Below are 27,399 nucleotides of genomic sequence, written 5' to 3' on the forward strand. Positions count from 1 at the left end.
CAGATTACGCATTATCAAGAAAGCCAAGTACATATCACGTGGCTATCTTTTGTTAGTACTTAGTTGTTTCTTGTTAACGTAAATTAAATATATTCATTTACTTGCAACGTGCCAACACATTGGTAGGCCTTCAATTTAAAAATAATTCACTCCATTTTCATAAATTACCGAAATTGCCTATAATTATATTTAAAAAATCCAAGTTTTACCACTGTGTGAAATAAACTTTGTGTTACTGTCACAGGGAAATATTGTATATAGATACTCTTGCTTTAACTTAATATAAATTAAATTTACCATGGGGAATGAATCTTCTTCTCAAGGCCAGCAGTACGGCAAGAAAATAACAAACAATGTTGCAATTAAGTGGATAAAAAGCAGCAAGCAGTGCATATTTGCTGCCAGAGAGGGCCAGGCATCGGCTGTTTTGGGAGGTAAGCTATACCTATTTGGAGGCGTGTTGCTAAATACTGGGAACCAGGATTCTGAGTCAAATGAATTGCTTGTTTTGGATGTTGAAAGTGGTGTTTGGGGTAAAGAGAAATCCACAGGGGAGTTACCAAGCCAAAGGTCTGGTGCAACTATGGTTGCAGTTGGTAAAAAGCTTTATTTGTTTGGCGGTTTAAGTCAGTTTACCGGCTGGATGGATGATTTTTATTCCTATGACGTGGAAACTAAAGTTTGGACACAGATTACTGCAAAAAATGGACCCTTGCCCAGAGATAAACTATCTGCTGCTGTTTTTGAGTCGAAAATATATTTTTTCGGTGGTTTTGGACCGGCAGGTGAGGATGAAGTTTCAGCTGAAGATGTTCTTCCAATTGATGATGATGGTGATGATGAATACGAAGACATAGATGAGCTACATGAGGTTCGGAACTTTCAAGATGCCGCAAACTTCACTTGGTCCGACCAGCTGTTCATTTTCGATACAGTTACCGAAAAATGGGAGTTAAAAATACCTGAGAACGTGGAAAAACTTCCGAGTGCACGTGCAGCGCACACAGTAACACCTGTTGTAGGGTCTGGTGGCCAGAAATCGCTGTTTGTGTTTGGAGGAAAAGACAGCAAGTCTCGACAGAATGATTTATGGAGGTATAGTGTGGAGGAAAACAAGTGGGAATGCTGCCACACATTCGGACGGCAACCCCAACCAAGGTCATTCCATGCTGCGACTGCTGTAGGGAAAAGATTAATTATCCATGGTGGGCGAGGGATCAGCGATCAGCACTTAGGCGACTTTAATATCTTTGACACAGAAACCATGCAGTGGCTACAACCCGATGTGAGTTGTGTGTCTGAAGCTGGAGACTCAATTACCCCGCCCCCTGAAGTTGGTCTTCATACACTCTGTTCATTGAATAATGCTGTTGTGCTTTATGGAGGAACTTCCAATCTAGATCCAGCCACAGGGACCTGCACTCAGTTTTACAATGATGTTTATCTATTGAAATGTAAAGATGTTTTGACAGGACAAGCAACGAGTGAAGAAGAAAAAGAAAATAATAAAGAGCAGGAACAAAATGTTCCCAGCTTTTTAAACCTAAAACAAGTTAACCCAACAGACTCTAAACCAGAAGTAACTTCTTCCCCAGAAACCTCTTAGCTTTTTTAGTTAATTTCTATTGTTAGCTTTTTTCATACAAGAACAAACATATTTTAAAAGTGCAGTTTGTCAAATTTGTGTTTTCTAACTGACTAAATTAAAACTCTTCCTTAATATAAGATGCTATTTTTAATGTGCTTTTTCTTTCTGTTTTCTTTAAACTAATTGTGTGCAAAACCTATATAAGCACCGGGCTCCATTTTAAGCTTACTTTGATATTTCCAAGTTCTTTTTCAAATTAATTTGGATAGGCTAGACTAGTGCTGTTCAACCGGTGTGCACGGTGCATCCTAGGGTGCACCAAAATGTTCCGAGGGTGCACCAAAATATTCCGGGGGTGCACCAGTACAAAAAGGTATACAAGGGTGAATCACAAACTTCAACAATTTTCAGAAATAATATACAGTTTTGAACATTTTTAACAAATTTCGCCACTTTCCTACAGTTTTTTTTATTTAAATTCTATATTTGCATCACTGGGAATTAAGAAACGTCATTAGTTTTACGTTAAGGCAATCAGGGGTGCAAGAGTTTGTCGAAACAACTTTATGGGTTTACCAACCCAAAAAAGGTTGAAGAGCACTGGGCTAGACTTTTGATAGCCTATAGCATATTGTGAACTTTCAACTTGTATTTTCTAATTTCTTTTGTACATAACAGCATAGCATTCAGTTTTATAGGAATTCTGGAAGAAGTGTCTAAGCGTCTTTAGACAAAGGTTTGAAAATTGTCTTTTCTAGCTTTGCGTGATTAAATATCATTCTAACAAATATACAAAAATTCAGCAATGCGGCAGGTATGAAACAGAACGCCTATTTCATAACTTATAAATACAGCTGTCTTGCTACATGTAATTATGTATATATTATTAACAATAAATAAATGTTAAATAAAAATTCATTTTTGCAAGATAAAAATAAACTTGTCATTTTTAAAGGTTGTAAAGAAGTCAATTTTGAAAAAATTAAACTAAAAATGGATGATCAAACCTCAGATGATGAAGGGATGAGTTACGACGATGCGTCGGTGTTGTCGGTACCTGTTGAAGACTCTCCCCAATCAAGGTACAGACAAGTGGCCTATTTATTAAAGCAGTTAGTACATAAGGAACCCTTTTTAACTGATGCTTAAACTTTTTATTCATTGTGTTTTAACAATTATGTTTTGCTGTTGATCCCCTTTTTTGTTGTTTTAATACTTTGATTTTTATTATCTTTTTCCAAAGTTAAACAACAAATTATGTCATATGTATATATATTTTTATAGCAATGATTGTTAACCTTTTACCTCTTAATGGTAGGGGATGGGACTTTTTATGATATTATATATAGTTGAGCCTGGGGGGCTATGTTAAGCACACCTTTCAACATGTTGGTATAAGTTGGCCCATTAACTCTAACACCCATGCTGCTACCACATGGAGCTTACTGAATATTTAAACCTGCTTTATAAAAGTAGGCTACAAGGGCTCTAAGCCTTAGGTCTATTTCTTAATCTAAAATTTCAATCTCAAAAACGTGTAAGTTTTACAAAAGAAAATGTGTAGAAAATTTTGGAAAAAAGTGTACAGAGTTTTTGTTTAAAAAAAGGGCTTCAATATTTTTGTTTCGAGATTCATAATTTAACTGTTTGATAATTATTAATTCTAATTTGTTAAGCTTTATAATGTTATAAATTACCAAAGTTAAAACAAACTTGTATTCTCTTTTGTAAACAGGGCCAGGCAGTTACAACTGCGGCAAAATTATCGAAAATTGATTGACGAGACACAACTAAACAAAGAAGAACTTGTGAAACCTGACAGCAATGGATTGATGGAGAATATTGCAAAAGCTCACCAGCTATTTAAAGAGGGTTAGAAGAACTTAAAAATAGGTTTCATTTAGGATTAACATTACAAAAAAACAATCTATATATATATATATATAATAAAGTTACAATACAAAATTGATCATCAAAAACAATTATAAAATTTTTTTTAATGATGAAATTGCTAGCCATAACCTTCTTTTAATGTTTAACTATGCCTTATTAAAGATGCATGTGTAATGTAACTAAGATTTTGGTTTAACACAGTCATAAAAAATCTCATAAAAGCTGACCTTGTAAACTTAATGCCCTTAGAGATGTTGGCTTCTTTATATGACTACTTAGCCCAAAGCAAAGAAGGAGAAGACTTATTTTATAGACCTGCTTGACAAATAAAACATTTATCGACAAATAATGTATGTATGAATGTCTCAGTATCAAACAAAGTTTTAAATAATTTCGCAGGAAGCTGATTGTTTTGCGTTTGTAAAGCAATGCAAAAATATGTGACATCTCTCTTTTTTTTAAATTTCTCACTAATAATATTGCCAAAAACACCTTAAACAATTTTATGCCAAATATATATTTGTGGTAATGAGCAAAATTAAGCTTAAATCCCAGGTCCTCAAGGACCCCACCCATACAGAATAGAATGGCAAATATTCAAGTCATGCCATTATATTCTGTATGGGTGAGGTCCGTGAGGACCTGGGATTTAGGCCAGGCTTGGCCCATTACCCCATCAAGTCATGCCATACTTTGTAAATAAGTTTTTAAACATTAAATTATCAGTGGTATTTTATCTTTTATATTTATATAGTCAATGAAACGAGGGGAGCCGCTCTGGATTCAAAGTTTATGACCCTTGCTGTAACTCTTGGAGCTCAGAAAACCAATTTACTTCAAACTGATTTGGTGGCGTTTCAACCGGATGAATTTATAGCTAAACTGGTTGGTGATTTTTATTACAATGAATTATACAAAAAAATATATAATAAAAATTAAATGGTTGAATTTTTTTTACTAATTCGGCGCTTCTGTTATTTTTTGCTAATTTGGAAGTTTTGAATTGATCATGCTAGCAGTTAAAGTGTTTAATTCATGTGGATTGTTGTGGTTACAAAGAGTCGCATATGCATAACGCAGAAGTGTAAAACATTTATCTCTGTTGCTGGGTGTTTAACAATTTGAAACAAGAAGCCCAAGTATAATATATAAGCTAATCATAAGGTTCCTATGTTCGACAACTATAAATATTTAAATAACTGAATTTTGTATATGAGTATTGAATGCAGTCAAAATTCAGTTATAAATAAAATGTGTGAGTAATATGTAATAGTATAAACAAAAACGTAAATATTAAATAAACTCCAGGTAACTTGCATGGGGGGAACAGTTTCTGAAGATAAAGATGAAATTGATATTCCTGAAAATGGCTGGAATGTTCTTGGTCAGAAAACAGCAACTTATTTTACAAGTTTAACACCTGCTCTACACCCACTGTGAGTGAATACTATATTAATTTAAGTAGGCCTCAACTTTTTTATTGACAACCAAAGTATTAAAAAGACAACGTTTGTAAGCAATAAATGTTGGGAGTATGTGATCTTGGGAAAGTGAACGGCAATTGCTGCAAACCTGCAAACGTGTTCACTGATGGTTTGTTTTCTGTATGGTTGACAATTTAGACAACCCATCAGAGACCACTGGGTTGGAGCATTTGCCGTTCAGTGTCTTGCCCAAAGACACAAAAGTGAAACATCACAATGGTAGCAGCGACAAGCTTTTAACCTGTAAACTTTGGGTTAGAGTCAGGTGCACTTACCACCATGCTACTTCGCTGGACTATATAAAAGTTAAATTAAATCTAATTATCAGGTTGGGTGCATTTGAAGCAATAGAAACTGGAAAAACAAACCGACAAGCTACACAAAGAAACAAGGAAAAAGAAACCTCAACCAAAGTTCAACTTCCAAAGGAACTTACTAATTACAAAGATGATAAAAAAGAAGCTACTCCAGAGGAAATAGAACGTGTGCTACATATCATTAATACTTTTTATAAAGATGATCGTAAGTTGCTCAACTTATTAAACAACCTGATACTAACTGTTAGGAATGTGTTGAAGTTGTAAAAGCTTGGCCTGTGCGCTGAGCCAAAACTTATGGCGTCTTCAAGGAGAAATGCGTATGAGAATAAGTTACTGTTTAGTCGAAAAGCAGAGCTAATCTTACAGAACGTGTAGTTTGCCTGTTGCAGCAGTTTTGTTGTTTCAATAGAAAAATGCAAAGTTTTAAGTTTGGGTGCTCGACACATTCTTACTAATTGTTGATTTTTATTATTGAGGGTGAAGTTCTGCCGCATGAAACGCCATGGAACCTGAGATTTAGGCTAATTATCAGTATCACGACACCTTGGGTGCTACAACCTATTAGTTAGCAATGTCCGATAAATGTCCCTAATTTTATAAATCTGTGCATTTTATGTTTTTAATCAATTTAATTCAACGAAATCAATTTTATAATGCGTATTATATCAACAGCATCTCCTATCGACTATTTTGAACTGGTTGTTAACCCGGAATCATACGGACATACCATTGAAAACATTTTCCATCTTGCTTTCCTTGTAAAAGATGGGTTAGTGAAAATATTTCTGAACGAAAACGGCCTTCCTGTTGTAGAACCTGTGAATGTTCGCCCTGATGATATATCGCCAAGAAAAAAAGGAAAGAAGGCAAAAAAAGCGAACAACCAGGTTTTGATTTTTGCTACGTATTTAAAAACACTTGGTCCCGACTGTTTCGTTGCAATAATCAACTTCATAAGCACTAGATCAGGGTCAGATTTACAGAACTTACAAAATCAATGAGGTTTTAAATATGTTCTCTAACAGTATATTTGAGGTAAAAGTTGTTTCAATCATTTCAAAACAGTTTAAAAACTTAGTTTTAAGTTGAAAATCAGAAATGAGGCTTTGCACTTATTTCCGACAAATTTAGGCAACATAATGCACTAGTGTGCTAACATAGTAGGTAAAGCTCTTTTGGCTTAATTACAGAATGTGGCTCTATGCTAGTGTCATGTTTTTTAGGCAAGACAGTTAATGGTTACTAATGGTTTGTAGTAGTTTACAGTCATACAGAGAAAAAACAATCAGTCACAAAAATTATTCAGTATAAATTAAATATTTTCCTATAAAAATGTATTTTTACAGTTTTCAAAAATTATATTTCAATTTAATTTTAGTGCAATTTTATTAAAATTCTTTTAAAGAGTGCTTTTATTTACCTAATATTAGAATAGCTTATAATTCCCCCATAGCAAGTTACAAGAACAATTTTCATTACTTTAATTTCAGGTCATTGTTTCACTTTCCATGGATGAGTGGTATGCAATAATAGATGCTTATCAACTAAAAGGGAAACAGCCATACATACCAACCCCTGGGAATTGCTAATAACATAATAATGGCATACACTGCTCTCACTGTGACCTTCTGATTCAGACACTCTTCAGTCGACTTAAACTTAATTGTTTTCAATTTTTTTTTGTATTTTAAATTACATTGCCTTTTTCTATTGTGTGCAGTTCGACGTACTTTCTCTTCTATGCTTGTCTTCTCTGCCAATTTAATAGCTGCTGGATCTTGTGTTATACGACTTTTACATCTCTATTTAATAAAGAAGGCTTTTCTCACTTTATCTCTGGACTTAATTTTTAAATTTCTTACCGCAAATATATTTCTAAGACTATAAAGGTTTGCAGATTCTTTGATTAAGATTTTGTTTTGTAGTTTTTTTTTGCAATTTTCCCAAAGGCTAAAATATCTTAATTTACATAATCTGCTGTAAAAGACAACCTTTTTAAAGTGTTACTGGATTTGAACTGCTTGTTTCTTAGGACAGCAAACCCCAAATCCTGTGTATGGTAATTAATAGAATTTATTGTTGTAGCGGAGATCAACTGATTACTTATTAAAGTTAAACACAGTATGCAAAACTAATTAAAAACACTACAAGGCATACTGTTACTACAAACAAAAATTGCAGAAGAAGATAGTACAGACCAAAGAACTCTGGTACAGACAGATTTGTCTTTGCAGCACTGAGATTATTTTCTGTATGCACCATTCAGCATAAAGTCATTCGACATAGTTTTAAAATCTGTTCACATGAGCTACTTTAACACATGGAGGATTGTAAGGCCTTCCACTTCCAGGTTTCACTTTCATCCAGAATTCCATGTTGACTCTAAAGAGTACAACATTGGAATGAATATAACTTATTTATTCTCACGTGGCAGGGCAACGACAGTCGTTATAACACGGGTGTTCATGCTAGCTTACAAGTTACTATGTGTGTTACTTCACCTTTGGTCAACTGATTAGTGACCACTGGGTAGCAGCAATTGCTTTTAAGTGTCTTGTCCAAGGACACATACGCTCACAATAGTAGAAGCAACGAGCCTTGAACTTAAATCAAGTTAACCCTATTACCTCTGGGTTACAGGCAGGCGCGCTAGCCACTTTGACACAGCGCAATAAGACAATTATATAAAGTTGTCTCAAAATTACAACCAAGTACTTTTTTTTATTCGTTGAAATGCAGGATCTATCAAGAAACCCACATGGTGGACACATATCTTGAACTGGAGGATTTCTGTTTCGTTCTGGTGCAAGCTGATAATGTAAATTGCGTATATTACATAATCATTGTCAATGAAAAATACCTAAAATACTCACTGCTTCTACAGCAGTGATTACCATACAAAGCAGTAAAGTACCATTGTAAAATTGGAATATTGTAATATCGTTGTCAAGACCTAAATAAATAAATTCTTATTTACATAGTATAGAAATACTGTATGTTGGCAGCGCCAATTCATTTTACTGCAACTACTGCTGTAAAGCCCTATATATAGTTATACAAGTGATTATATTTTAAGCTTACGCTTAAAAACATAATAATAACTTTGTTTGTTACTTCAATTACAGAAGAATTAAAAATATTTTAAACAACAACACAACAGTTGTTAAATCACGGTTACATTTAAAAACATATTTACATTTAGTTAAGCGTAGTCGGTACACCTAGCAGACAACGAGCCATTTATGTCTAATTATATCATGTTAGTTTTCTAATAGAAACAAAAAAGTGAGTAAAGACACAACCGATACAATAGGGTAGTCAGCTTTAATCATAATATATTGACATTTTATGGTAAATTGTACCAATGTCCTCATTAGACAGGTCATATTACATACATAGAATACATAAAAATAAACATCACAAAGCGCTTTACCTCCTGTGCAATAGCTCTAATATGATGCGGTTCCATTCCACAACAACCTCCAATATAACGCGCCCCCAAGTTATAAGCTTCCCGTGCAAACTTATGAACCTCAAATCTGGTCACCTGGCGTGGATCTTGTGCTAAAACAACAATATTTGCAATATTTTTTTTAAATTAGAAAAATCTGATTTTTTCTTAAGATTGTTTTAATGAGAAAAACTAGCATAAAAAATTAAATAAGAGATGTCAGACGTTCGTACCATAGTATGTATTAACTTATGGAAAAAAAGTCAGTTCTAAATTGATAATTTTTTGCAATATACACAGTAGCCATGCCAGGATAAACAAGTTAAATTTATTCATTATTTGTGTAAATTTTACTAAACAAGTTAAGTTCATTTATTAATTTCAGTAAATTTTACCGAACAAGGTAAATTCATTCATTAATTTGCGTAAATTTCACTAAACAAGTTACATTCATTCATTAATTTGCGTAAATTTCACTAAACAAGTTACATTCATTCATTAATTTGCGTAAATTTCACTAAACAAGTTGCATTACATTCATTATATGCGTAAATTTCACTAAAAATTTAAGAAACTTTATTACCTAAAGGATTTTCTGGAAGTCCGGAATAGCCATTTGTAGTATGTTCGACTTCTGGGCACATAAAGCCCAGTGGTTGACACATCAGTGGTGTAGTGATACCTTGAGCATCCAGAGCGTTTTTCATCCGTTTTAATGTTTTTAAAGTTGCATTTAAGTCAAACAAACAATTGAGACCTATAGAAAAGATCAGTTAATGTACCAGAGTACCGGAGCAGATTTTATTTTCTCAATCATATGCTTAGATTTTGTTAAAAACTAAAAGAAAGCATAAACCGAAAAAAAAAAATTGTTTTTTTTTCTAAAAAATGTAAAAAACCAAACCATTTTTGCTTAGCATTAACAGCTTACTTTTAGGTATATCCCAAAATCCAAGAAACCTAGCTACATGTGTTCTACTCCATTCTGTATAAAGAAGGTCATTTTGGATCTAGATTTCGGCCAGATCTGACCCATTACCCAAACGCCCAGAATGTTTTTTATATGTGCAAAAAGGATCGTGCTCCGCATACATGTTAAACAACAACCCCAAAACGTTTTTTAAAACTTTGCCTGATGGACCCCTTGCAATTATTTTAATATTTCCCAGCCCAATAAAAAATTAAAGAATGCTATAAAAAAATATGCAAAAAATGCACTAATGAAAGGGGGAAAAATCTGATATAAACTATATAACATCTGCAGCTGGTAGCATACTTAACCTATAAGGTCAGCTCCAGTTTTAGCCATTCTTACAGCACATTCTTCAACAGAGACTCCGTTTAAATCTCCCAAGGCACCAATTCTCATTGTGCATGCAATTGGCATTTTCGCTTTTTTCATCACATCAACGCATATTTCAAGTTCTTCAATATGACCAAAAAACTGAAAATTTAAATAAAAGGAGCAGTTTATTGGTGTGGTTTACTACTTTACTCCCATATTCTATGTCCGTACATATATTGTGATTTAAAATGCACACTTGCATGCAAGAAATTGGGTATGTTAAAACTGTCATTTACAACCCCAATAAATGAAACAGGGTATATAGAAAATCCATTTGTGTATTACAGAAAAAAACAGTTATAATTTCATTTTTATCAAGCGCCTTAGCAAAGTGGTTGAAATGTATGAAATAAAAAACCTGGGTTATAACTACTGTTGGTGCCCCACTATGTATGAAAACAAGTTACAATCATACATTTTTTATAATCTGAATAACATGCTTAGATTGCTTACTTCTCCCAAAATAAAATCTACATTGTTTCTTCGTTTAATAAAAACGTCCAGCTGGCCGTTAAATTCCTCCCTTATTGCTTCCTCCCCTTTGTTTTGCAGGTAGGATAGTACAGGCGTAATACCCCCACAAACCAAGGCGTCGCCTTCTTGCGCCACTTCGTAAGCAAGATCGCATGCGGCTTCATTTATTTCAGCGGTCTGTGGCAAAGAACACACATTGATCATACATATTGACTCGTAAGCTTGTACAAGGGGTCAATAGGGGTTTAATTTGGGAAAACAAACAACAACAAAATATATCGTTTTAAAGTCATGTATAAAGTTTACATGGCAAAGAAATTAGCACAGCCAGTTAATTCTACAGGTAGGTGAACTACAAGTTCACAGTACCATATTATTTTTAAAATATTTCAATTTTTTGTCACAGATTCCCCTATATTCCTTCCCCTATTGTAGTTTTGTAGGTTTTTATTGCCAAACTTTGTAAGGTTTGATTTTACTTAAATAGTTTATACCTCAGGAGTACTTAAAATATAAAATACTAATATAATAACAAGATAATATATGAAAAAATATTCAAAATTTAGTCATTTGCACTTGGAGACAATTTATGAGAAGTGGCTTGTGCAAAAAATAGTGTAGCAATACCAAATTTTTAGCAAAAATGTAAACTTTCTTAATAGCTATTGTCAATTTTCTGTTATAACAAGTTTAAATGCATTTGTATGATACAATATTTAACCATTGATGTTTGACAATACCGCTAATAAAAGTTTAATAGTACTAATTTGTGTTATCACCCAAAAACCGTATTGTTATTTGATTTTAGAAATATTGGACAATATGTGCTTAAGTGTCCCATTTCCCCCCACTCTACTGTAAATAGAACATACCGTGTAGGTTATTCTGCCTCGCTTCAAACGACCATCGCTAGACGCGTAGCAAGGAGTTTGCAAAACATCTGCACCAGCGCGCAAGTATTCTCGTAGGAGTTGCTTTACTGCGTCGGGATATTCCAGTACAGCTTCAGGTGTCCATTGGCCTGCTCTACAGTAACCTCGCTTTTCCAAAGTCATACACATGCTACCGTCGCCCACAACAGGACCTTCTTTGAGCCTTTCCAGTAGGCCTTTCATTCTTATGTTGTTGTATAAGCGTGGAGTGACTTCCGAGTTATATGAACAGAATAAGTCATATATACAGACACTTAACGCAGGCAGCAATGTTTGCCTATATTAAACAACAGCGTCAGTCGGAAATTTGCCAAATGCCGCAGCTAGGAAAAGAAACCGCAAAACAGAAAAACTGCATAGGTTGCAAAACCTTGGCAGTAGGTTAAATCGTTCGATTTGTTTTGCGCAAAAGTATAGTATATACTTGTTTCAAAACAACATGGAACCACTAATCGGTCGTGTAAAAGTAGTACTCCCAACTTTTGTGTGGAAAGCGTGGCTCATTTTCAATGAATTAAAATTTTGTTTTTGTTCTTATTTAAACCGCAGCACTACACAGTTGCATTTAAGGTACGGCATAGTTAAACATGTATTGCTATGTACAGCAGTTTTAAAGTATATAATATCCTGATCTTGTTTTAAACAATTGTGACGTAAAGTGTGTGGTCCGGGACGCTGCTCAAACGGTGCTGTAAATTTCTTAACATTTTATTAACATATATTATAAAAAAAGTACTGTATTAAAACTATAAGACCAGTAAGGATAATGCTCGAATGCACCAACGTTCTAACCACGGTGACCAAATGCACCAACGTTTAACGATACACACAACGAGAACTGCTGATCTTATTCAATACTAGGGCAGATGTAAGCGAAACGGGAAAAAACGCTTGAAGGCAAAATAAGCGCGAGACGTATCAACCCAACACAAAAGTCAAACTTAACAACGGAATTAAAATTAAAAACAATGCAAAAGAACGCCACAGCAAACTAAAAATCACAAACATTTAACGCCAAAAGAAACAATACGTCACACAATCAACAACGGTTTATGGAAGCCGTGGAGATACAGTTTTATAATTCTTTAATTAAACCTTGTCTAAACGAACCTTATCTAAACGATCGATTGACTAGCACACAACTCAACAGATTATTGACGATGAAGTGACTTTACGCCGTAGAAAGATAGCAAACAAGCCCGGATGCATAAAACGCAAACCTCATGAAACATACACACACGAACAGGAAATTGTGACAGAGCTTACCAATTAAGAAGTAACAGAATATTTGATACACAGTATATGTTAACTGTACAAGCATGAAATATTAGTCATTCTAAAGTACTCGGTAAATTTTGGGTGAATTAAAGTTAAATCTATCTCTTTCACACGTCGGTCGTTACAGTTCTTTATTTACTATCAAATGGGACGAAAAAATGGAATGAAAAGGTGAACTATCTTACCCCACCCACATATGTATAGGTCTACACGATTCAAATGTAATAATAAAATAAACTATTTATCAGAATTTGTTGCATATGGTTCGACGCATGCAGCATTAAACGGTGCACCACTACCAGCCTTAAGACTCATCCAGAATTCCTTTTTTAACCTGGAGAAATATTTCATTAAAACTAGACATTTTTCCGACGTTTCCGCCTTACAGAACGACAGTCGTTATAATACGGGTGTTCTGTTTCATTCAGCATCCAGTGCCCGCTTGGGAGTTACAATATAGGCTATGTAGATATTTGTGGATTGGTTTTTGATTTTTGAGGATGACAGTTTCGGCAACTCATTTGTCAGCACTGTATAAACACACATTTTGATCAGAGTTGGATGTTGGACCAATACTATGTGTAAATTTTAGGGGGAGGGGTGATACGGGAATAAGGGACTAAGGTGCCAACAATATCCCATCTTACCCCACAGTATTATATTCAACTAAATGCAAATTCTAAAAAGTATATTAATGTGATAAAAATGACTGAGTCGTACTTTTCTTTCCTCAGAGATAGCGCATTATGTAAATAGCCAAGTGGAGGACATGTGCCTTGAACTGGTGGATCTAGTTTCCTTTCGGCGGCAAGCTGAAATTTGTAGACGCCGTGTTATGAATTTCCAACGCGCAATCACATACATAGCAGATTTAACATGTCGATGGAATAAGTTATTATAACATGAAAATTTTCTCCTTACATATACCATTGTACCCGCTTATGAATCCCATTTTTATAATAAGTTGATTATATGAAGATTTTTTTTTATTTTTAGCATTTAAGTGATAACTGGAACAGAACATATAGAAGACCAATGGGTTGGGACAATTGTCTTAAAATTTGACCTATGACACATACGCCTACAATGACAGCCGAGTCAAACCTCGAACCCGTATCCTCTGAGTTACAGGCAGGCTTTTAATTGATAACCATTACTTCGCAACGCCAGAAGTTACATCACTTCTACAAAATATCGACTAGGATAGGTAACTAAAATAGCTTTTCGTGGGGTAAAATTCCTTACAATAAACCGCTGTTACAGTAGAGTTATAAAAAGAAACAAAGAGATTAAAAGCGTCTTAATTACCTCCTGTGCAATAGCTCTAATATGATGCGGTTCCATTCCACAACAACCTCCAATATAACGCGCCCCCAAGTTATAAGCCTCCCGTGCAAACTTATGAACCTCAAATCTAGTTACCTGGCGTGACTCTAAAGCTGTAAGTAAAACCAAAGTTAAAATGCTGAACAAAACATGAATTTTCTGGTCAGTTTATATATTTAGTGGGGTGGGGAAAGATGGGACACCTGTTTATTCTATTTTCCCGTCCAATTTGGTAGTAAACAAAGAACAATGAAAGAATTATAAGACTATGCCTTCACAACTCACTTAGACCGTTGGTAATTGTTTAAAACACGATCAGGATATTTGAATATTATGTGCTGAAGGTGTCCCATCTTCCCCTACCCCACTATATACAAACATGACGGCCTTTATGTATGATACGAATTTTACCCCAAACAATACGGTTTAAGAAAAAAATATCACAAGTCGTTGATTTACAAACCAAATGGGAACTCTGGCAGCATAAGGTAGCCCTTTTTCATGTTGGCAGTTTCTGGGCACCTCCATCCCAACGGTTGACACATGAGAGGTGTTTTCAAACCTTCTTTGTCCAAAGCATCTCTCATCCGTTTCAATGTTTTCAGACAGGTGTCGAGATCGAACAGGCAGTTTATTCCTGGTATTAATGCACTTTTAAGACATGAGCTCTAAGAATAAGGCACTCCAGAAAAAAAAACGTATTGGTGTATATGTTAAAGTCCGTTTTGCGAAATTAGTTATCATGCCTTTATCAAAGTATACTACATAAAGGTTCAAACGTTATCTACAAATTATAATTACCCACAAACTTACTTACATTGTAACTAATAAGTGGCATAAAGCGTATGAAACAAAACACCCCTGTGTTATAAAACTGCAGTTGTTGTCACTTGTCACGCATGGAGAAAGAAAGATAAATTTCATCATTAATTTAAATGGGTCATAAAGTTACAGAAAACAGCTTCCAAATTTCAATAATCAGACAAAGATCAAGAAATTTGTCCAGTGCTTATTCCAACCACAAACCTATTAGGACAGCTCCAGTTTTAGCCATTCTCACAGCACATTCTTCAACAGAAACACCGTTTAAATCTCCAATGGGACCAAGTTTCATTGTGCATGTAATCGGCAATTTTGCTTTTTTCATCACGTCAACGCATATTTCAAGTTCTTCAACATGTCCAAAGAACTAAAAACAGTGATATATTAGGTTATGAACACTAATGCATTTTTGCCTTTAAACGTAAAAAAACGTTTCCGATTTTGTTTTGTAACGCACAATTTTGTTTTCGGAAATTTCTGCGTTGAAATAAAAAAAATCACAAAAAACGTGTTGAAATTTTAAAGTTAGAAAATTAGAGGTTATATTCCAAAGCATTTTTATACTGAAAAAATCGTTTTAAAGTATTATCAGTGGGTGGGGTAAGACGGGACATTTTTTCACGCCCTATTTGTTAGTAAACAAATAATATTGAGAGCAATCTACAACCGTAGGCTCGCAACTCTAAAGAGCGATGTTAAATGTTGAAAACACGATTAGGAAATCTGGGATTTAGATGCCAACGACATTCCATCTTAAGCCTTATTACTTAACAAACATGAAATTTTGAATACTAACCTCAGCCAATATAAAGTCAATAATGTCTTTCCTTTTGATAAATCCTGCTAGTTGGCCTTCGAATTCACCTCTTACAATCGTCTCATCCTCTCCTTTAGAATAAGACACAACTGGTGTCAAGCCTCCACAAACCAGTGCATTCCCTTCTTGCGCAATTTCATGGGCAATTTCGCATGCTGCTTCATTTATTTCCGAAGTCTGTGATTTTTTTTATTAAACTAACGTCGTGCACAACAGATTTTTTAACTGGTATAGTCACAATTTGTATCGTTTACGGTTACGAATTTTTTATACAAACTATAATTTCTGAATTTCGAAATTCATTTATACAATATTATTTCAAAAACTTGTGTTTATATAAAAGATAGGCTGAAGTGAGAAGCACCGTTAGGGAATGATTTTTAACGAAAGAGTGATATTTTTCATTTTGCCTACAATATTATAAAATCTAACTTTAGTTACTGTAATTTAAATTTTAAAAAATCTACTTTTAGCTTTGGCGAAACCTTTTGAATATTGTTTTATTACCGTGTAAGTTACATTGCCTCTTTTGAGTCGTCCATCGCTAGACGCGTAGCAAGGAGTTTGCAAAACATCTGCACCAGCGCGCAAGTATTCTCGTAGGAGTTGCTTTACTGCGTCGGGATATTCCAGTACAGCTTCAGGTGTCCATTGGCCTGCTCTACAGTAACCTCGCTTCTCCAAAGTCATACACATGCTACCATCGCCCACAACAGGACCTTCTTTTAGCCTTTCCAGTAGGCCTTTCTTTTGTGCAGTAATTTTGGACATTTTGTTGTTTTCCTACAAATCTGGTTTATTGTCGAATACAATATAGTTGTAGCAAATTACTTGAACTATAACGGCTCCAAAAGTGAGACAAATGCTCTGGACTGAGGCAGCGAAAACGACACAGCACATAAACACAGCTCGTGCAAAGGAAGTTACGCTCAGAAAGCTATTATATATCGCTATAACTGTCTCCCGTTTAATATGGCACCGTGGCCAAGCAGTTCTTTTATTTTCAATAGTTCTTTTCACTTTTTGGGTTCCTATTTTTGAACACAGTGCTGATTTGGTCAAAATATTGGATCTTCTCTGCAGCCTCTTAATTAAAATTCCGTAACTTAACTTTAAAAAATAATTTTGACCATGAAAATGACTTCGGATGGTGTTGAAAGTAACATTATTAAATTCGACTTCCCTAAATACCCTAATATGGATCTCAAGATTGTGTCTCTAGCTTCTCTAGAAGTCAGTTTAGCCCAGGACTCAAGTTAATTCTTCGGACTCAAGTTACAAACCTCGAGCACGGCGGGAGGTTCCAGTCCTTATCCTAAGTCGGATTCTATAAGGTTAGAACTGACAAACTATACGAAAACAGAAACGCGCTCTTCTTATAGAGAATGTGCTGATTAATCATTTCCTTATAGAGTGCGTGCGAGTGCAACAGTAACTTTGACCTTGACACAAAGATTGTTTACCGAGCAAGCTACATTGTACGATTACTGTTTAGTTTTCGTTAATGTGAAACTTGGTATTCACCTATTCTGCTGTATGTGCCAAGTTTACAGACATCGATAACAGTTTTTGTGGACATTGGCATTTTTGGAGACATTTAAAACAATTATCTACAGTTTGCATGGGACGTTCTTTGTACATTCAGACGTACTTTTTAAATTAAATGCATTTGAGTGATCTGGCAATCGCCTTTTTCGTCATCATCGCACGAAGGTGACAAGTGATATGCTTTCAGACCAAAGTTGGCCCATAACCCCAACAACTAAGGTGGTACCCTTTAGCACATAATATTCAAATATTCCGACACCTTTTTATTCTATTTTCTCGTTCCATTCGGTATTAAAGAACTAACAATAATAGGATTATAAAACTGTATCCTCACGACGCTCATGACCGTTGTTAATTGTTTAAAACACGATCACGATTTCTGGAAAATATGTGCTAAAGGTGTCCCGTCTTCCCCCACACAACCAACTATGTGAGTATAGATAATATTTCTGTGGTCACACATACCATTGGCTACACTCTTAAAGAGTCTACAATATCATCAGTGTGAGAATTAACCTGCAAATTACGAGGGAGGGGATTAAGCCTTTAATTTAGCCAACAGTATTGTTCGGAATAGAATTACGTACGATATAAACGGTATTGAAGTTTTATTTTATCTGTATAACATAACGTATATTTTATTTATTTCATCGAAAATAAAGCGAAGTTCATATTATTAAAACAACAAAGAAAAGGAAAGCGACAGTTATTAAACACGCTATGGATAAAGGACGTCCAAAAAGCATAAATTAAAAGACACTTTTGGGCCAAATGAATTAAAAACCAAATGTTACACTGTTTCAAATGATGGTACATCAGTTCGCCGAATAGATCTGACTCGGCATGGAAAATTGCAAGATGGGTCGCTTTTTAGCACATAATACAACAGTTGTGCCGTATATGGAACATTTACGGGACATGACTCACAGTATTCATTTTTAATGAGGTAAATTAAATATTGGATAACTCTATCATTAAATCTTTGTTTAAGTCCGTCAGCCGCTACACTACATAATGGGCAAACAACAGGCCATATACCTGTTTGCCCACTGGAAGGGCCGCTCGCATGTACACCTCAAGCAGGCGCATGTATGCCCTGCAGATGTATGCTGCCAAGACTCGAGTAACATAACTGCATTTTATAGGCAAAGTACGAATTGTTAGATTGCTATAGGCTACCATAGTGCTTCGATCTAAACTAAAGGTATGGGCCCTTCTGGACATTCATCTTATGCAGTTACACAGTCAGCGTTCAGTACAACAGCATCAGAAGAACTAATTACCGGACAAAAAACTTACCTGGGAACAGTGGACATAGTCATTATAGTGGTTTATATGGTGGCAACCATATCTTTGGGGTTATGGGTAAGTAATATTGGATTATGTATTTGTAGCTTATAGTAATTTTTTGTATCATAGAATAGAGTATAAGATGATTCACGTTTTTATTCTTTTGTATAGATAGCCCATTCGGTAGTGAACAAAGATTACTTATACCAGAATTGTATACCCCTATTCTCACGGTATTCATCTTACCCCACAGTAATATATTCTAATTTCATCCAGACTGCATTGGCAAGTCATGTAAAACTCCAATTCGAATTTATTTATTTGCTTCATTATCAATCAAATATTATGTGCTAACGGTATATATCTTACCCCGCAATAATATACTTATTAAATGCACGATTTTAGGCATCAAGAATTGGTGCCAGAGGTTCGGTATCGGAATATTTTCTCGCGGGCAAGAGAATGTTCTGGTTGCCTGTGGGTGCCTCTGTATTCGTATCTAATATTGGAAGTGTTCATTTTGTTGGCTTGGCCGGTTCTGGTGCAATCACCGGTATAAGTGTTGGAGCATTTGAATGGGTTTCGGCGTTTTATATTTTATGCCTGGGTTGGTTCTTGCTACCGATATATGTGAGGAGCAAGGTTGGTTTAACGTTTTGTTTGAACAACCTATTAGCTTATCGTGTTATATAACTACGTCTCCCATTGCCGGTTGTTTCCTTGGGACAATTGCTCAAACTTAGTGGTCACTTATGATTGTTTAAATTGTCAGCCATTCAAAATGAAAACTAAAATCCATTCTGCAATTTCTGCAACTGGCGTCACTCTTATTTGTGGCGATGGGCATATCTAAGTATTAACGTACATTAGGTGTATACTTATCTATATGTTATCAGTAAGTTAAGTAAACTCCTGTCTTGGTATACACTGTGGTAGGTATACACGATGCCAGAGTATCTACATAAGCGTTATGGAGGTTCTAGACTTCGTGTTATACTATCAGTTCTCTCCCTTGCAATGTACGTGCTCACTAAAATAGCGGTGGACCTTTTTGCTGGCGCTTTGTTTATCCAGCAAGCACTGAATATAAATATGTATGTTGCAATAGGTAAGTCGTTGGTGATCTAGTTTTCTCGAACGCTTTTTTCACATTTGTGTCTTTTTTGTTAGTTGTAACACGGCCTACTAGAGATATCTCTAGAGATGGTCGTAAGGGCTTTCAAGATCACATCGTGACCAAATGGCATCGGGTTTGATGCTAGATACTGCCAACGTCTATACTAACTTTGGATGCTGCTATCCTTGTGGCGCATGTGTTCTTGTGCAAGGCATTTGGCTTTCATTGCTCCAATCCAGTAGTCACTAATGAGTCCAAAATGTCAGCCTTCTTTAAAATAATAATAATATAGTACGGTCGGGAAAGATGGGACACCTTTAGTACACAATATATAAACATCCTGATCGTGTTTCAAGCAATTTCCAACGGTCAATGGAGGTCATGAGGATACAGTTTTATAATTCTGTAAATGTTCTTTCTCTGCTACCAAATGGTGTCCCATCTTCCCCCACCCTACTATAATAATAAGCGCCCACAAAGTACTTACATGTTGGCAACTCGTAAGCGGGAAAAAGGAGCATAAAACACCCGTGCGTGTTAAAAGAACTGTCGCTGCCCCGCACCGTGCGGATAAATCAGTCATTCATGTACATTAAATACCACATTTTTTTAATTTATACAATTCAATATTTAATTACAGTTTCTTTGCTTGTGATAACTGCTGCATACACACTGCTTGGTGGTTTGAAGGCAGTGATATATACGGATACGATGCAAACTCTTATCCTTCTTATCGGAGGAATTCTTCTCATGGTCATAAGTAAGACTTCAAAACTTTTGAATTCAATTTTTTTATATATTTACCGGCGCCGTGGCAGAGTGGTTAGCGCGCGTGTCTCTAACCCAAAGGTAATGGGTTCAAGGCTTGTCGCTGCTACCATTGTGGACATATGTGGCCTTGGGAAAGACACTTAACGGCAATTGCTCCAACCCATTCGTCACTAATGGTTTGTCAAAATTATCAGCCATACAGAAAAATAATCACTCACAAAGTAACATACACGGTAACTTGTAAGCTGGCACGAGGTGTATGAAACAAAAACACCCGTGTTATAACGACTGTAGTTTTCCAGCCACGCAAAGTTAAAGTAAGTTACATTAAATATCCATAATGTTTATTAACCAGGTTTTTCAAAAGTCGGCGGCTACGAGAACTTGAAAAAACTTTACATGGAAGCAATTCCACAAACAACCAAAGACATTCTGGCGATGGGAAACTTCACTACGTGTGGAATTCCAAGAGATGACGCCTTCCATTTATTTCGAGATCCTATCAATTCAGATCTGCCGTGGCCTGGAATGATTTTTGGCATCTCGATTCTTGCGTTCTATTATTTTGGAACTGATCAGGTAGAATTACACTCTTACGATCATATAGCTTTAAAAAGGTCAACAATGTTGTAAAGTATGCAGTACTGTTTAATGGGTCACCTGTAGCGCATAATATCAAAACACCTTGATCGTGTTTTAAACAATTAACAACAGTCTATGGAAGTCGTAAGGATACGGTTTTGTATTTTCTGTTTACCACGAAATGGGAGCAAAAAAGTAGAATAGAATAGTCTCCCAACTTCTCCCATCCTAGCATTTGTTAGGGTAACAGAGTGCACGTTTTTAGTCTCTTTTAATGTCCCATTTGTTAGTAAAAGAAAACAATATTTACAAAACTGTATAACAGTATTCTCATGACCACAAAAAAGGGTTGTTTATTGGTAAAAACAGGATTAGGAAATATAAAATATTATATACTAACGGTATCCATCTTCCTTTATACTGACAATATTTTTTAACAGGTTATAGTGCAGAGAGTATTAGCAGCAAAAAGCGTCAACCATGGAAAAGCTGGTTGTGTCTTGGCAGCCAGTTTAAAAATCCTACCTGTTTATATGTTTGTAATGGCAGGTAGGCACGTTTAATTGTATAAGTGTTACATATAGGGTGTGGGGATATGGGACATCTTATATAGCACCTAACATTAAAATCTCCCGATCGTGTTTTAAATAATTAACAACGGTCTATGGAAGTCGTAAGAATACGGTTTTATAATTATTTGTGACAATTAAACAGAATAAAAAGGTGTTCCATACTCCACCCTATTCTATATTTATCCACTCATGACTATTCAATATACCACAGCAGGTTGACTGTTTGTTTCTCTCTATAAGTTTGTTAATTATTTAACTTTTGGGGTCATTGTTAAGGAATAAGTTTTGTTTTAAACATTATACCGTTAAGAGTATTGCCCAAAGTAACATATTATGCAGCATCGATCTTAGACCCCTGTATCATTTTGTTCATACGACTTCACAAACCACCAAGTTTTAGTTACCTTTGTACCCAATATAGTAGGGTGAGGAAATATGGGACACCTTTTCATTCTATTTTTTCATACTTTTTGGCAGTAAACAAAAAACATTCAAGGAATTATAAAACCGCATCCTCACAACTCCCACAGACCGTCGTTTACTGTTTAAAACACGATTAGGGTATTTGGATAATAAGTGCTAAAGTGTCCCATCTTACCCCATAAACTATATCTTTATTCAGGTATGGTCAGTCGTGCTCTTTTCCCCAACGAAGTCGCATGCGCAGTGCCGAGCGAATGCTTAAAGATTTGCGGAAACGAGCAAGGGTGTTCCAATATTGCATACCCAAAGCTTGTTCTGGAGGTTTTACCGAGTGGTGAGTGGTGTGGTGTTTCATTTCAAATATTCTGCTACGAATCTTGTGGTAAAGAACGTAAATTTTCGGCGTCGTGGCGAAGTGGGCGCGTCTACCTCTAAGATGTAATGGGTTCAAGGCTCGTCACTGCTACCATTGTGGGCGTATGTGTCCTTGATGGGAAAGTCACTTAACGGCAATTAATCCAATCCTTTGGTCACTAATGGGTTGTCCAAATTATCGGAAATACATACAAAAATGAAAAGATCCCCCCAAAATACAAAAAAGTAACACATACATATCCCGTGTGGTGGGGCAACGACAGTCATTATAACACGGGTGTTTAATTTTATACACCTGCAATGTAACTTTACGGGTGTTTGTTTTTAATTTATGGCTAACTACTTAAACAACTACCTTAAGTGCCCTGTTACGACCTTGGTGGTTCGTGGTACTACTCATGTTTTATTGCCAAATCGGTTTAAAGGTGTCAATTCTATATACGCAGGACTACGTGGTATAATGGTTGCGGCCATGTTATCAGCACTCATGAGTTCTCTGACGTCGATCTTCAACAGCACAAGTACTGTATTCACCATCGACGTATGGAAACGCATCCGCAAAGGGGCGACAGAGAGGGAGATGCTTATTGTTGGAAAGTAAGCCCTTTAATTTAATTGTCCCTCTTTCGCGATATTTTGCATCGTTCATAAAGTTTTTTTTGTAATCTTTAGGCTAATGAGTCAATTCTGACCCAATTTCAGGTACAAAAGCGTGTTACGGTCTATCTATTTACTAAGGTGGTGGACTATTGGGCACATTTTCATTCTATTTTTTGTCCCATTTGGTGGTAAACAAGAACTGTCAAAAATTTATAAAACCGTATTGTTATACGACTGCCATGGACCGTCGTTAATCGTTTAAACCAGCACGATCAGGATATTTGGACATTATGTGCTAAAAGTCCCGTCTTTCCCCTCCCCTCTAAATGGGTCTGCACCCAGGTATATTGAAACAATCAAACATGTTTAGGGGAATCAACCTTGGCCTACATCGCTGTTCTTCTAGTTTGTCTTGTCGTAGGACCCCACTCATACAGAATACAAAAAATATGAATTTTATTGTGACGGGTTTCTGTGCCGGCGCCGTAGCCCAGTTGGTTGGCGCCTGCCTCGAACTCAGAGGTAATGGGTTTAAGGATCGTCAATGATACTATTGTGGGCGTATATGTCCTTGGAAAAGACACTTAACGGCATCTACTCCAACCCTGTGGACACTAATGGATTGTCCAAATTATCAGTCATAAATAAAAAAAAATAAAAAAATCTAAAATCACCCACAAAGTAGCATACTTGGTAGTTGGTAACTAATAAGCTGGCACGAGGTGTATTTGAAACACCTGTGTTATAACGGATGTCGTTTTTCCGCCATACGCGAGGATAAAGTAAGTTACATTCATTCTGTGTTCTACAGGGTCACCGTGTGTGTTCTAGTTGTTATTAGCACTCTATGGGTTCCTGTGTTGTTATCATCAGCTGGGGGTCAAGTCTTTATTTATCTTAATTCAGTCCTTGCTTCACTTGCCCCACCCATAGCAATGCTTTATTTCCTCGGTGTTCTGTGTCCACAAGTCAACGAAAAGGTGATCATCGAAATTACCTTTTGTTTTATTTTCTATAAAGATTATTTTTCTGACGTTCACACATTTTTTTAATTTTCCAAATGTTATAGTTTAACATTTTAAGTTTTAGGCATTTTTACGATGGGCAAAAAGTTTAATAGAATTTGATGATATTATACAAAACTTCGTGTTTCGTTTTTTATTATACCTTTATACTGTTGTTTAGAAAGGATTTTTTGCTTATTCTATAAAATGTATTGACCAACGCGGTCTGTTTTGCATTGATTTTCTACTAGTCAATCAAAATAGTTGTTTTTCGAAATGACACATTATATTCTAATGCTACAACGCATATTTTACCATGATGAGGAAGACCTGAATCGGAAGTCGAAACGTCGGTTATTTATAGGATCACAATTAAAGTTGCCATAAAATCAAACAAATCATATTTTATACACAGGGTGCTTTCTGGGGGTTTGTTGTTGGCATTGCGATCGGAATAACTCGACTAGTTTTGGATTTCGTTTACCCAGCGCCTGGGTGCGACCAATTAGATAAACGGCCAGCAATAGTTGCCAAGTAAGATGATATATATTGCAGGGTGGGATAAGACGTAGAACACCTTTTCGATCTATTTTTCGTCCCATTTGGTATGAAACAAAGAACATTTAAAGAATTATAAAATCGTATCCTCACGACTTCCATAAACATCGTTGATAATTGTTAAAAACCCGATTAGGACATATGGACAATTATATGTGCTAAAGGTGTCCCGTCTCCCCCATACGATATGTGTTTTTATTATTTTCCTTTACATTGGTGACTCTAAAATTTGACCCTTGAAAATAAGTTTAAATGATCGAATGTACTTCATTGTTCCAACCCAGTGGCCACTGATAGGTGGTCCAAATTATAAGCCATACTTTAAAACACTAAAATTAAATCCCAAAACAGTAATAATTCGGTAACCCGTAAGAGGACACGCGGTGTGTGTGAAACAGAATGTCCGTGTTATAAGTTTCAAACATCGGAACTACAAATTATTTTTAACAGGGTGAACTACCTGTACGTTGCTGTCATTGTTTTTATAGTTTCAAACCTTGTAGCCGTCGCAGTGAGTTACTTCACAAAGAAATTATCCCCAGAGCAGGTAAGACATACTGTTTTTTTTATGTAGTAGGGTGGGGAACAATGGGACACCTTTTTAATCTATTTCCTCGTCCCATTTGGTAGTAATTAAAGAATATTCAAGGAATTATAAAACTGTATCCTCACGACTCCCATGCATCGTTGTTAATTGTTTAAACACGATCAGGTTATTTATTTTGTGCTAAAATTGTCCCATCGTACCCCACAGTAATATATGCTTTATAACCGATTAGATGCACATGATTTATAAATAGAGTTTTACCAAGTGTCGAGCTTACTTTACCACCTGTTTCCTGTATACAAAGTGACAATGTAAGCTTTATGTATATTTTCTATGCTGTAACTAAGATTTAAATAAATGAAATCATTTATTTACCTCTTACGACTGTGGTATAATTATAATACGGGCGTTCTGTTTTTTTTTAACTTCCAGCCCGGTTGCGAGTTGCTACGTAAGTAAGTTTTGTACATATGTGCCTGACAGTTTGAACAGCTCTTTAATTACCAGTTGGCTAAAAATGAATGCTATAGGTGTCTTGTCCTTGGACACACGTCCATTGCGGTTGCAGCATTAGCATTGAAATCGGTATGTTTTGGTTAATACACGAGCTCTAACCACTAAAACAACGCGGAAAGTAATGTTTTAATACTTTACAGTTGGCGAATGTAACTTGGTTCACTCTGACTGCGAACGAAAGGTCCGACGATGAGAAAGAAAAAATGCATTTAGATGGAGATGATGAAATAGGTGATCATACTAACATGAATACGCTGTGGTTATGTAGGATATTTGAGGTGTTCGTTGTTATTTTAGAGATGCAGCAAATCGCTTCGTGTGACGGTGACGAAAAATACCATGGCCAGGATAGTATCAGAAAAGGTAAGCAAAGCTACATAGACGCTCATTTAGATTTCTGAACAAAGATTTTTATATTGTTTGAACAATGTAGTATATACAAAGGTCGCGTGCTAGGAAAATACAGACTAATGCGCAGCCATCACCGGCTTACCCAATCAAATCGCTCTTTTACGCTCCGATGACAAATTATACAAGACTTACGTCTTACCTAAACCACAAACTATAGCAGAAAATTAAACCCTAGGACGTAACTAAAGCGAGACAGAGCGATTTGGTTGTTTGTAAACGGCTGAGTATTGGTCTATATATATTTAAATATTGGCCAACGCGTTGCCACAAGTCAGCACATTTCCTGTATTTGAGTTATTGTAAACTATTTAAAAGGGTGTCTGTTCGTGGGATTCGATATTGTTACATGAAATAGCTGTGTGTATATATTTACCTACAGCGTTAAGTTTTTTAATTTAAAAGGCGTGTGTAGCAGACATTGTGTTGCCATATACTAGGGTATATAGTCATAGTACCGTAGGGTAGTATGGGACACCTTTAGCATATAATATCCAAATATCCTGATTGTGTTTTAAACTATTAACAACGGTCTGTGGGAGTCATAAGGATACGGTTTTCTAATTCTTTAAATGTTCTTTGTTCACTACCGAATCGAGCGAAAAAATAGGTTGAAAAAGTGTCCCATCTCCCCCCCTACCATATATATTGTCATATATTAGCATGGTAGTGTATCCGCTACGCTTTATTTTTCTACAAATGATTAATAACCTTGTATACCGTTATCTATAAACGACACATGTTTGCACCCAAGTCTGCGAGTTACTCTGTAAATATTTACAATCTTTTATAATCTCCCGTAAACTGGTTCGAACTCTCACCTGATATTGTTCTGCGCAGAGAAGCGAGATAGCGGCATTCAATACCTGTCTAATCCAGTTCTAACCGGATCCGGCAAAGTACGTTGGGGCAATGTTATCAACGCTGCGGCAATCCTGCTCATGGTTGTTATGGGGTTTTTGATAGGTTATTATGCCTGAATATAAAGTATTGTGGGGTAAGATGGGTAAAGTTAGCACATAGTATCCAAAATTTCGTAATCGTATTTTAAACAATTAAAAATGGCTTTTTACAAAGATACAGTTATAAAGTTTAGTAAATATTTCCTGTTAACGATAAAAGATAATGAAAACATGAACCGTTTTAGCCCAAACTATTAAAAGAGACACAGTGATCCTAGACCTAGATATTATAATTTAAAGTCGTGTTATATAGTTTGAAAACATTTACAGAGCATACACAGTCGTCGTATAAAAATAGTTGCAAATTCGTGAAACTGCCACAATACACTGTTTACAGTATCAGAAGTTGGTGTGTTCTTATTTCAACCGAAAATATATTGTATAGTAGGGTGGGGG

General features: G+C 35.7%; 5 protein-coding genes across 6 annotated transcripts; 3 read left to right on the forward strand and 2 right to left on the reverse strand.

Annotated features, from left to right (window-relative positions):
• The first annotated feature begins 218 nt into the window (after window positions 1–218).
• LOC149743275 (kelch domain-containing protein 1-like) lies at window positions 219–2,266 on the forward strand. Its single transcript, XM_089875887.1, has one exon. The coding sequence runs from the start codon at window positions 299–301 to the stop codon at window positions 1,604–1,606; it is 1,308 nt and encodes a 435-aa protein (XP_089732013.1). The 5' UTR covers window positions 219–298; the 3' UTR covers window positions 1,607–2,266.
• LOC149743276 (non-structural maintenance of chromosomes element 4 homolog A-like) lies at window positions 2,186–7,118 on the forward strand. Of its 2 annotated transcripts, none has more exons than XM_089875899.1 (8): window positions 2,186–2,324; window positions 2,544–2,670; window positions 3,324–3,460; window positions 4,236–4,366; window positions 4,790–4,917; window positions 5,294–5,487; window positions 5,958–6,172; window positions 6,776–7,118. In XM_089875899.1, exons 2-8 carry the CDS (start codon window positions 2,582–2,584, stop codon window positions 6,872–6,874), a joined length of 993 nt encoding a protein of 330 aa, XP_089732025.1. In that variant the 5' UTR covers window positions 2,186–2,324; window positions 2,544–2,581; the 3' UTR covers window positions 6,875–7,118. The 2 variants fall into 2 exon arrangements, with proteins under 2 accessions (XP_089732025.1, XP_089732026.1); XM_089875900.1 differs by having other exon boundaries at window positions 2,266–2,402.
• Window positions 7,119–7,340: 222 nt separating this feature from the next.
• Window positions 7,341–12,075, reverse strand: LOC149743277 (betaine--homocysteine S-methyltransferase 1-like). Its single transcript, XM_089875891.1, has 7 exons — window positions 11,428–12,075; window positions 10,535–10,732; window positions 10,018–10,180; window positions 9,320–9,493; window positions 8,719–8,849; window positions 8,001–8,095; window positions 7,341–7,667 (listed from the first exon to the last, which is right to left on the reverse strand). The coding sequence occupies exons 1-7, from the start codon at window positions 11,668–11,670 to the stop codon at window positions 7,574–7,576; spliced, it is 1,098 nt and encodes a 365-aa protein (XP_089732017.1). The 5' UTR covers window positions 11,671–12,075; the 3' UTR covers window positions 7,341–7,573.
• Window positions 12,076–14,022: 1,947 nt separating this feature from the next.
• Window positions 14,023–17,148, reverse strand: LOC149743278 (betaine--homocysteine S-methyltransferase 1-like). The gene is made up of 5 exons (XM_089889755.1): window positions 16,238–17,148; window positions 15,710–15,907; window positions 15,118–15,280; window positions 14,555–14,728; window positions 14,023–14,204 (listed from the first exon to the last, which is right to left on the reverse strand). The coding sequence occupies exons 1-5, from the start codon at window positions 16,499–16,501 to the stop codon at window positions 14,023–14,025; spliced, it is 981 nt and encodes a 326-aa protein (XP_089745881.1). The 5' UTR covers window positions 16,502–17,148.
• Window positions 17,149–18,377: 1,229 nt separating this feature from the next.
• LOC149743279 (sodium/mannose cotransporter SLC5A10-like) lies at window positions 18,378–27,346 on the forward strand. The gene is made up of 14 exons (XM_089879199.1): window positions 18,378–18,643; window positions 18,974–19,210; window positions 19,505–19,676; window positions 20,326–20,445; window positions 20,812–21,035; window positions 21,479–21,587; window positions 22,233–22,367; window positions 22,855–23,005; window positions 23,820–23,988; window positions 24,428–24,546; window positions 25,021–25,117; window positions 25,774–25,864; window positions 25,931–25,996; window positions 26,882–27,346. Exons 1-14 carry the CDS (start codon window positions 18,485–18,487, stop codon window positions 27,019–27,021), a joined length of 1,989 nt encoding a protein of 662 aa, XP_089735325.1. The 5' UTR covers window positions 18,378–18,484; the 3' UTR covers window positions 27,022–27,346.
• The last annotated feature ends 53 nt before the right edge of the window (window positions 27,347–27,399 follow it).

Source organism: Ciona robusta, chromosome 1, assembly GCF_009617815.1.
Source record: "Ciona robusta chromosome 1, ASM961781v2".
Taxonomy (NCBI): Eukaryota; Metazoa; Chordata; class Ascidiacea; order Phlebobranchia; family Cionidae; genus Ciona; species Ciona robusta.

Bases quoted from the DNA above. Each gene is read 5' to 3' on its own strand.
- LOC149743275 (XM_089875887.1), top strand. From the start codon at position 299: ATGGGGAATGAATCTTCTTCTCAAGGCCAGCAGTACGGCAAGAAAATA.
- LOC149743279 (XM_089879199.1), top strand. From the start codon at position 18,485: ATGGGCCCTTCTGGACATTCATCTTATGCAGTTACACAGTCAGCGTTC. The intron at 18,644-18,973 runs GTAAGTAATATT...GCACGATTTTAG, and splicing joins CCATATCTTTGGGGTTATGG to GCATCAAGAATTGGTGCCAG. The intron at 25,865-25,930 runs GTGATCATACTA...TTGTTATTTTAG, and splicing joins AGATGGAGATGATGAAATAG to AGATGCAGCAAATCGCTTCG.
- LOC149743278 (XM_089889755.1), bottom strand. From the start codon at position 16,501: ATGTCCAAAATTACTGCACAAAAGAAAGGCCTACTGGAAAGGCTAAAA. The intron at 15,908-16,237 runs GTAATAAAACAA...AAAAAATCACAG, and splicing joins GAGGCAATGTAACTTACACG to ACTTCGGAAATAAATGAAGC. The intron at 15,281-15,709 runs GTTAGTATTCAA...CACTGTTTTTAG, and splicing joins TTGACTTTATATTGGCTGAG to TTCTTTGGACATGTTGAAGA.
- LOC149743276 (XM_089875899.1), top strand. From the start codon at position 2,582: ATGGATGATCAAACCTCAGATGATGAAGGGATGAGTTACGACGATGCG. The intron at 3,461-4,235 runs GTTAGAAGAACT...ATATTTATATAG, and splicing joins TCACCAGCTATTTAAAGAGG to TCAATGAAACGAGGGGAGCC. The intron at 4,918-5,293 runs GTGAGTGAATAC...TCTAATTATCAG, and splicing joins ACACCTGCTCTACACCCACT to GTTGGGTGCATTTGAAGCAA.
- LOC149743277 (XM_089875891.1), bottom strand. From the start codon at position 11,670: ATGAAAGGCCTACTGGAAAGGCTCAAAGAAGGTCCTGTTGTGGGCGAC. The intron at 10,733-11,427 runs GTATGTTCTATT...TCTTTGCCACAG, and splicing joins GAGGCAGAATAACCTACACG to ACCGCTGAAATAAATGAAGC. The intron at 8,850-9,319 runs GTAATAAAGTTT...TTGTTGTTTTAG, and splicing joins ACTTCCAGAAAATCCTTTAG to CACAAGATCCACGCCAGGTG.